The sequence below is a fragment of the Kogia breviceps genome, chromosome 18, assembly GCF_026419965.1.
Source record: "Kogia breviceps isolate mKogBre1 chromosome 18, mKogBre1 haplotype 1, whole genome shotgun sequence".
NCBI lineage: Eukaryota > Metazoa > Chordata > Mammalia > Artiodactyla > Physeteridae > Kogia > Kogia breviceps.
Window position 1 is genome coordinate 31,053,050 of NC_081327.1, and position 9,904 is coordinate 31,062,953.

Here is a 9,904-nt window from a genome sequence, read left to right on the forward strand (position 1 = left end):
ACACCAGGGCCAGTGCCCTTTCCACTGCCTGTGGGGCCTCTGGCATTGCTTGGGTCATGCAGAGTCAAGGTAGATAGAACCCTGGGATTCCAACAGCATATGGTGTACAGTTGATTTGACAATAGGGGAAAGAATGGTGTTTGACCCAATTAAACCATTAAAACAGGCAGTGTTTTAGAATTACCTTTACCTTAACATTTGCACTTAATGTTTGGTGAGTCTCTCAGTATGGTGTACAACAGCCATACTTGATTTTGGCAATCAAGAAACTAGAGCCTTGAAAATCTGTCTCCCGCCTCCATGGATATCTGAGAGCTCTCTCCGCTATGACCCCTACAGGCATTGTCACTGTCAGAACCTCTGCCTCGTGAGTGATGGTGGGAATTTTCACCTTTAGCAGCATACATAGCAGTGCTTGGAAGCGGTTTTCCGACGTGGTAGGCCCATCCGTGTGTGCACGAGAGGCAGCTGCAGGTCTGCCATCTGCCCTTGGACAGGCAAGAGCGTGCCAGCAGTGGGCTCACTCTGCTGGGACCTTGGCAGCAGTGCTGTTGTGAATACAACTACTGAAGTGGTGGGCATTTCTGATACTCTCTGTACTGCTTACAGGTCAGAGCAGGGCTTGCTCACAGAGAGCAGAGCTGGTGGTCTGGCAGGTCCATTTTCCACATCTGAAGGGAACTGATTGAAGACCAGCTGGACTCACACGCTGTGTGTTTTAGTCTCTCTTTTTTAGGCACTTAGTTTTTACATATGCTGGATAAAGCCATTCTTCTGTCTTCCTCTTACCCACCGCTCTCCTTTGTAATGAAAGGAAGGGATGGGTGGAGTCGAGGAAAGACTTAATGTGTAAAAGCTGCCTGCCCAAGCAGTGGCCTCATGGTTTAAGGTGCAGTGCTGCCGGGGAATGGATGGGTCCCTTGGCCTGCATACCCCTAGAGCTTATGTAAAGTTGCTGCAAGTTAGGCAGGAGAGCCCGTGCACAGTTTTGCACTTTTAAAGACAATCTGATGGATACTCTCATCATAAAGTAAATTTCTTTTGGTTTGGACATTAATTAGGACCTTTACTTGCCAATTTACTTCACATATCAGGTAAAAGGCATTTACCTTTCAGTTTTCTTCTTGAATGGTCCTTAAGAAGCCTAGTAAGTGACCCTTGAATTTTTCTTAAAATTCTCATTACTGGTCCAAAAGATGTGTCTAGACCCTCCCTTTCTATTCCAGATATGGTTTCCTTTCCTGCTGATATAAGCTTCCAACACACCTCAGTGTGGGGCAACCTGAAGCTGTTCTCTTACGTTTCTTTATTCAGTAATTTATCAGTTGGAAATTGGAGTGAAGTTCCTATTTTTGTTGTTGGAAACACCTGAGTTTAAATCTTTTTCCTTCCTGGAGCAATCCAGGAATCTCATAAATATTGTTGCCTGAGAAAAGAGGGCCCAGCATTTCTGTCAGGAAGGAAGGAATGTAAGGAGTGAAAGGAAGGAAAGGGGGAGACGCAGGGGAGGAAAGAGCTGGAATGGGCCTCACTTAGGCACGACTGTTGCCTCTGGTAGTGCAGGTGCTTCATGAGGGTCCTAGAAAAAAACTCAGGACCCCATGGTAACAGTTGGACAGAAACCAGCCAGGAGAGAGAGAGAGGCTCAGAGAAGTAGAGCAGGCAGTCTGAAGCCCAGAGCCGTGTTAGCAGCTGGTCAGACATGTCAGGCGAGGCAGCTTGAGCGGCACACCCATCCATCTTTTGCTAAGCAGAAGGGCTTTGGAACTGAGGCCCCGGCACCCGAGCTTTGCTAACTCTGCACCATGTTGGAGGAACATGATGGTGGAGGGTGAGACTGTCATCTGCCCACCGGGAATCTGCCCTGACCCTAAGAGGTAGAAAATGGAAGGCCGGGGTGGTGGTTCCCAAGACAGTGCCCTGACCCGGAAATTAACTGGATTTCTTCTCTTCTTCCCCTTTCTCTCAGCAACTCCGCAGCCAAGCCCGAGCCCTGATTACCTTTGCTGGGATGATACCCTACCGGACATCTGGGGACACCAACGCGAGGCTGGTGCAGATGGAGGTCCTCATGAATTAAGTGCGATGCTCCAAGGGGCTCCTGGGGCTGCTCGCTGTCAGTACCTCAGGCGTGTGGGCCTGCCAGGGTGGGGGTAGTTTCTGGTTTTGTTTCTGTTGTGTTAGTTTTGTTTTGTTTTTTTGTATTATGTATTTTTGTCAACACCAATAAATTTCTTTGATTTGTATTTCTTTTCACATTCTTTTATTTTCATTGTTTTGTTTTGTTTTTCCTTTGAAATTTTGTTCAAATTTTTATTTGTGTGGGAGGAAATGTCTTCACTAGTGCTCGGGCCAGAAAATTATAGGCTTATATAGGCATCTGTGATTTGGTTAAAGTTGACCTTAAATGATTAAAAATTCACCCAAAATGAGCAAGGAAATGAAGCCTTTGGGAGTTGCTTTTATTTAGATATAACATTCCCTGTAGCAGGGTCGCAGTTTGCTTTTCACATTTTTATTTGAATGTGAAATCCAGTCTCAACCTTGGTAAGTTAAGATTTGTGTGTGAAATACCAAGCACTCCATGTCCTCTTCCCTCTTATCTCACCAAGGTGGGCCTTGGTGTCCAGGGGTCCAAGACCATCCTCCAAATTATTTGCTCTGATCCCAGGATTAATTGGTTTGCTGTTCTGTTGAAATCCCACTGGAGAAGAAAACATAGGCCTAGGAAACGATAGCCTAGTAAATGAACCTTGTCGGGGTCTCAGCTGGAGCTCGAGGGAGGGCAAACCTGGCCCCTTCTCCCTCTGTAGCTGCAGCACTGCGAGGCAACTGCTTGGCCTTGTGTACTCTCCTCTTCAAGAGGACTTCTAAGCCCCTCTTTTCCCTTCTCTGGTGCTTGGTTCTTCTGCTTGGACAGCCTCCCCTCTCCTTCTGTTTCCCACTCATGAAGCCAGTTGGCCGGGCCGGCTCATGGATCTCATTGCATTGGGCATCAGCACCATGGGTGTGTGGTCCCTGAGCAGAGGTTGTCCTCCATCATTGGCCCTGTTTCTCCCGAAGCCTTGGACTAAACTAGAGAGGACGTGAGGACGAGTGTTTGTACCTGAATGGACCGGCTGGGACTACGAGAAACTGGGTATGGTCGGCTCTACTGGTTTTATGGACTGCTCCTGAGGCGGGCTCTCCTCTCCCAGGAGGATGTTAAGATCCCCAGAGTCTCCAAAGGTACTTTTTGCTTCTAGGGAGGAAACTCTGTCTTGTCACAGGGCATGGTTACCCTCACAATCCTCTGGTTATAAAAATACAAATTGTTGCCTTGCCTTGTAGTAAAGAGCTAATAGATAGATAATGGGGCCATCTGCTGTTCATCAGTCGGATCCCCTTATATCGATCAAGGATGTAGCCTAAAGGGCTGTCTCCCTCCTCTAGTCCCGTCTATTCACCTTCAATTGGGCTTTACTAAGAAAGTCGCAGAAGGCAAGCACTGCAGGGGACTTGCTTTAGCAAGTTGTGCCCAATTTATATGTGTTGATTATATTTTAAACAAAGCAAACAATTTGCTTCAACAGTGCCTTAAAAAGAGTATTCTGAGGACTTTTCATAAAGTGTGATTTAGGGTTCTTTTTTTAATACTAGATCTTGTAGATAGAAATATAACAGTGCCATAAAGGAGAGAAGGCATAAGGTGTTTAAATATGAATTTGCTCCCTGGCTCACCTCTTGTTCATCATTCTCATTGTGAGAATTAATTGTAAATTTGCCTTTCCTTGCGTCATGCAGTTCTTCCAGCTCCGAATAGGAGAGCTGCACGTGAGCCCTGCATAGGGGGATGAGGTCCTCTACCCTTGGACAGAGGGAGAGGAAAGCTGCCCTGAAGGGGGAGCTGGGTGGAGTTGAGAGGAACGCAGTCCCTGGTTGGCATTTGAGAACTTGCGTAGCAAGAGACATTTATAGGAGAAATAAGGTAACTTGGTTCATACCAGAGGGGCTGGGCCAGGCTCATGGAGCAAACCCAGGGCTTGTCCTGTCAGCAGATTCTGTGGTAAAGCAAGGCCTGCTGGGTGCAGACATGCAGGAGACATGAGGCCGAGTTTAGAAGGCCACAGCATCAACAGGTTCCCGTGTACTCATGGTTACAGCTTGTGCCTAGAAATCATGGTCCTGTGATAGGTTATTAGGTTAAAAGTCATCCTTAGCTCATTTGGTCAGGGAGCTAAATCCTTTCCCTTGATACTCGTCCATGATTTCACCATTTACCCAGAGAAACTGAGAGAAAGTGGCCCTGGGAGTCTTTCATCTTCCCAGGATGAGATTCCAATCCTGACAAAATCAAGGGTACTGGGAGGCTGACAGGGTCAGTGCCTGCCTCCGAGTGGCTCATAATAAACTCACTGAGACACTCAGAGGGATGTACTGACTTGATCTGAGTCCCTTTCAGAGGCCTAGGGATTTGATTGCATGGACTCTTTTCCTTTGATTTTTTTTTTTTTTTTTTTAAACAACCGTGGCCGCCTAACTTCTAAGGGAAAACAAGTGGAAATAGTGAGCTCTCAGAGCAAATCCTTTGGTTTTATCACTCCTGAGCTGGACGCGTTCATCAAAGAGCAGGAGATGCCCATGCACACTGAAGCCAGAATGTAGGCCCTGCTCCTGCCCTCCAAGAACTTACAGTCTACTTAGGGACTTGTAATGGCAGTAGAGCAGCCAGTATTGTTATTCTTTTGATGAATCATGTACATTCTAGGGTTTAGGTTACTTGAAGAAGAGTACTATAGACTTTCCCACAGAATCCCGCACTTGCTGATACAGAGGGAAAAAAATTGAGGAGCATTTACTCTTTGGATTCTCACCCCTGCCCACTTTGTTTGAGTGAACTGTTTCGGCCAAAGCTTTAATACTCAGTTTAACCATAACGTGCAGATGTGCCAACGTCCTACCGCTTTACTCTGATCCCCACAATCATTGTTTCTCCATTAGGCATCTGAACCTTTGTCTAGCTCATTAGATAGTTCACATCACTGCCACATTTCCATCATGCCACTCAGGAAGTGACTCGGGCATGCCGAACGCTGAATAAAACCCCAAGCTGGGACATTGTCCCAGGCCCACCAGAGTGCTGGCAGGCCCCAGCCTGCCTGGACTCTCACTTAGCCTCAGTCAGTCATAGAGATTGACTGAGCCCTGTGTCCAGCAAATTGGGAGAAAACGTTATAAAATTCCTAATGGAGATGTGCACTTTATGGTATTGTTCAAGATGCTCATTTTATATCAGAAAAAAAAGGCTTTTGTGCCTGCATTTCAGGAATATCAGGAAGAAGTCAGCAACTCATTAGACGGAAATTGTGTAGCTCCCTGCAGGAAAATGAGGCTGTTTTGAGGTCCTGGATGGTCCCCCGTTCTTCATTCTTTGTAGGTTGAATTCAGAAGTCACCTGTCTCTGGCCCATCTTCTGACAACTTCATAGTATACTAGTATCCCTCACAGGACAGGGACAGGAGGGAAATAAATGTCTTGCCACTTGTTTCTAACTAAAAAGATTGGTGGAAAAAAGCTCAAAACCACTAACTAAAATGTTTCCAAAATTATTTTCAAGTGATCTGTGCTTCTCCTTGCCTTGTTATACATATAACTGTTGTGACTGGCTATAGCTCAGGGAGGGCCTGCCTAAACAGGCCTGGTGTGTTGATGTGTCAGCCTAAGTTCAGTTCAGCAGTTACAGTCCTGCATGTGCTGGGCTGTGCTAGGTAGCTGGGGATAGCCAGGGTCATCAAGTCCCCATCCCAGAGTTGTTCAGAAGTCTAAGTGGGCTCTTTCTTTCCTTTTTTTGCCAGGATCATCTAAGTGGAAATACTGTTGGTTCTAAGTGGCTAGCCCAGGAAGGGAGGAAAATTTTTTGCCCTGATCTTGATTTTTGAAATAGCTTCTGTGTGCCCTCTCCTAGGTATCTAGCCCACGATGGCTCACTCAGCAATGGTTTGAATGAGCAGATTCTTTGCTTCAGCCTCCTGTGCCAGCCCCCTCCCCACATCCTCTGTACCAGCTCCACATGCCTGGATTCAGACTTAGGGGCCTTTAACGGGCATTCAGTCTGAAAGAAGGTAGAGGGGAGTGTCTCCTGGGGTTAGATAAAACAGGACTGATCCTTCAAAGAAGAAAACTTGCAGAGCTGCACAGTCTGCAGGGAAACATTGAGAAGAAGGGGGTGGACATTTGATTTACTGTTAACAATGATAAAGGCCAGATCTTTAAAAAAATTAAAAGCTTGAGGGGCTGGCAGAAACCCAGCATTGCATATTGGCATACTCTATATGCCCTGTTGCCTTTGCCCTTGGGGTCCTTGAGAGTCTGTTTCTTAGGATGGGGAGGGCAAAAGAGTTTGCCTCAGACAGTGGCTTCTGTTTGAACAGGCAAGAGGGGAGCCCGTGATCCCAGAGGGGACTTCTAACAGAGAAACAGACATACTGTAGCCTGTCGGCTGGCCACAGCAGAGCCGGCCTAGGCAGGCTCTCAGGTGGCATCCAGGGCTGCACGGCCTGCAGGTAAGGCCCCTTCATCTGCCCCAGATTTAGCAAATAAAAATACAGGACACCTGGTTAAATTTGAGTTTCAGATAAACGGTGAATAAGTTCTTAGTATAAGTTTGTCCCAGTTTTTTCTGGCTGCCTTATTCAGGCTGGCCTCTTCTGGCATCTGCTGCATAGAGGCTTCCAGGCTTGGTACAGGCTGCCAGGAGCTCTCCAGCTACATTGGATTACCCTGATTTGTTGTACTGTTTGTGCCTCTGTGAGCAGCAGAAATGACAGTGAGATATGAAGTCACTGGAGAGAGGGTAGTAAGGGGAATTCAGTTCTGAAGAGCCAGGCAGGCTGACTGAGTTGGATGAGTGTGGGCCCCCGTTGACCTCAGCTGCTAGCTTCTACTGGGTATTTTTCCATCAGGAATTTCAAATGTGTATTTTATAAAGAGAGCAAGGAAGCAAAGTACAGCCTTTTCTCACTTGATCAGTAACTTTGATTAGAGATGTAGAGGGGGGAGAATTCTTTGTTTGGTTGACTGATTATTTTCCTTTCACCTTTGCTTTGCTGACGTTGTCACTCTGTGTGCTATTTGTGGGAAGAAGGGGCAGGGTGGGAGAGAGTCGGTATATGTGTTCTCACGTTCCTTCCTGTACAGTAACTTCTGCATTTACTCTGTTTAGGATGGTTCCTTCACCACCACCCCTGTCTGTAGCCAGTAAATTTCCAAAATGTTCTCCTTAAGTGTCATGTGCCCCCTTTGTTCAGTCCTTCAGTGGAGCAGAAACCTCTCTCAGGCCTCCTTTCCTGGGAATGTCCTTAACTGAGGCACAGCCTGGGGCTCCTCGGAAGGCAGCGGAAGTGCCTCTTCCCAGCCTCTAGGGGTGACTGGGCGTGGCCCCTTCTCCACTCCCTGCAAGGAAGGCTAAGGCCTGCTGGGCCCCTGGGTCCTCGAAGTCCCCACAGGTTTCTGTAAGTACAGGACTCCCATCCCAACTCTGAAGTCTTGCTCTCCCCTCACCAGCCTCAGAGTTCAGTCCCCTGGCTAGGGATCTGAGGGAGGTCGGTCTGGCTGGAGGTGTGGTGGGACAATAGTTCCAGAGCATTTTGATGATGACCCAGCATGTGGCATGCATTCTGGGGCTAGGAGCTGTTAGAGCTCTGTGACCATTGACACTGGGCTCTCAGTGGAAAGCATTTTAAATGGGGGTCAATAGCCAGTTATTGGCCTTGGGAAGGGGATGCAAGATTGTTTTGACGGTGGGAGAGACTTGGGCCTGGTCACAGGACAGATGCCCCCTGCTCTCTTGGGCAGTATCTGCCTGTGTTTCTGACCAGGAAGGGTTTTCAGGGTCTGGGGTTCGGGCTTCTGCCTGGGGATGTGCAAATGGCTGAGGAGGTAGGGGGTCTTCATTTCTCTCCACCTGGGAGACCTGATCCTAACGAGAAGCTCGGGAGAGACAGGCTCCAGCTGCCTGGTGGCAGGAGTACTCTCTCCTTGAAGGAGCTACATGGAAGAGCTTCAGCCCATTCCCTTTGCCTGGGGCCCTCAGCTTGTTTTGGCCCCTGCGACCTATGCGAGGCCACTTCCTGATGTATCACCTGGAAATCTGGACCTCAGACAAGTGCCCATGTAGGGCCTACCCCGTGTAGGGCTTAGTGGTCTCTTCCACGCTCTGCAGCACCTCCTGGAGCAGGGGCTGGCAAGAGCCAGTGGCTGGAGAGGGGAAGCTGTCGAGGGGCTGGGGGCAGGTGGAGAGCTGGCTGCTGCAGTAAAGCGTAGCCCCGTTTACCCAGATCTCAGAGCTAGAAGCTTTTCAGCGGAGTCCTAGTTAAAACCTTTAAAATGCCACCCACGAGGAAAGAGGACAAGGTTAGGGCCACTGGTCACCCCAAATGAGGGGTGCTTTAGCCATTCCCTTGGAACAGCCAGATTTCCATAGAAGCCCCGGGAAGCACACAGCCACAGAGAAGTATGAGGACTGATGGTGGGCAGTGAGGCCCCAGAGCCCAGGAGAGCTGCATGCTGGCGGTGCTGTTGCTGGGGTAAGACGTTTTCCTTGGGGAGGTAGGCTGGAGAGCCCCTCTGCCCAGTGCTGCAAATGCCTCCGCCCAAATGGTGCTGGCCCAGAGGCATCACCCTCACCACCGAGCTGACCCTCCTGCACTCAGAGTGGGTCCCTGGGTGAGCTTTCATACTGGTCAGCCACACACATCAGCTGGCTTGTATTTTTAGGAAAATTAAACCAAACCCAAAAGGGCATTTTGATTCCCTAAATATGAATGTTTGGGATGTGGCCCTCTGGTGGCCAGCAGCAATTATTAGCTTTAGAAAGCACAAAAGGCCTAAGAAAGATTTCGAGACTTCTTTGGAAACTAAATTCTGAAAGGAAAGAGCTAAGCAACAGTGGGGGTCGGGGGGAAGAATAGGAAATGAATATTGGGGGACCAGCCCAAGACTAAAGGCTCTCCAAGCACAGAGCCCTGAATGGAACAAGCCCACCAGGCCTCAGGGCCTGGCATTTTCAAGAGACACCACAAGTCTTGGAGCTGGCCTGAAAGTTGGGCTAAAATCCCCATTTCACCATCTGGTAATCATGTGACTGAGGGCAAGTCGTTTGACTGCTTAGAACTAGATTGCTCAGGTATAAAGCAGGGATACCAGTCATACTCCATCAGGCTAATGGGAATATGAAGTTAATTTATAGAAATCACCTACCTATTGCCTGACATACTGTGGGCCCTCAATAAAGGTTAATTTTGGCCACCCTACTCCCAGTGTTGTATAGATGGTTCTCTAGGGCTATAGGTATGTCCTCTACCATTTGGCTTCTGCACTTCACAACAGGTTTTTCACATGGGTGCAGGGTGGACTCAATTACCCCCACCCCAGGGATGGCAATCTTTTTGCTTTTTGCAAGAGACAAATTTAGGTTAAAATTAGTAAGCCAAAAATTTGCTACAAGGGGACCAGCCTCGGCATGTCAAGTTCAAGTTGTGATTCCTGTTGATTCAGTGACTGCTGAATGAAGAATGCAGTTCAACAAATGTTTGAGCATCTATCCTGTGCCAGGCATTGTTCTAGGACACAGTGGTGAAATGAATTGACATCCCTGCCTTCAAGAAGCTTACCTTTTACTGAGGTGAGACCAACAGCAAAGGGCCTCTTCCTAGGTGAGACTGAGTTGCAATTCCTGCTTTCGTAAGCTCATGGTGTGGTGTGGTCGGCGGGGAGACGAGATAAGCAGGTGTGTGCGTGCGCACAGACACTATAATAAAATAGGAAGCCTTAGGAAATGCCACAAGAAAGGGCTAGATAGAGAAGATCAGATTTCCTGTGGCTGGGGGGTACAGGAGCCATCTGCACTTGACCAGGATCCAGACTG

General features: G+C 48.1%; 1 protein-coding gene across 12 annotated transcripts in view; it reads left to right on the forward strand.

The window, feature by feature from the left end:
• The window catches only part of NUP93 (nucleoporin 93), a 102,390-nt gene extending 100,144 nt beyond the window's left edge, over positions 1–2,246 (forward strand). For all 12 annotated transcript variants that reach the window (XM_059045703.2, XM_067019822.1, XM_059045701.2 and 9 more), the window contains one exon: positions 1,970–2,246. In XM_059045703.2, coding sequence (XP_058901686.1) covers positions 1,970–2,080 — 111 coding nt within the window. In that variant the 3' untranslated portion in view covers positions 2,081–2,246. The remainder of the gene's footprint in view (positions 1–1,969) is intronic.
• The last annotated feature ends 7,658 nt before the right edge of the window (positions 2,247–9,904 follow it).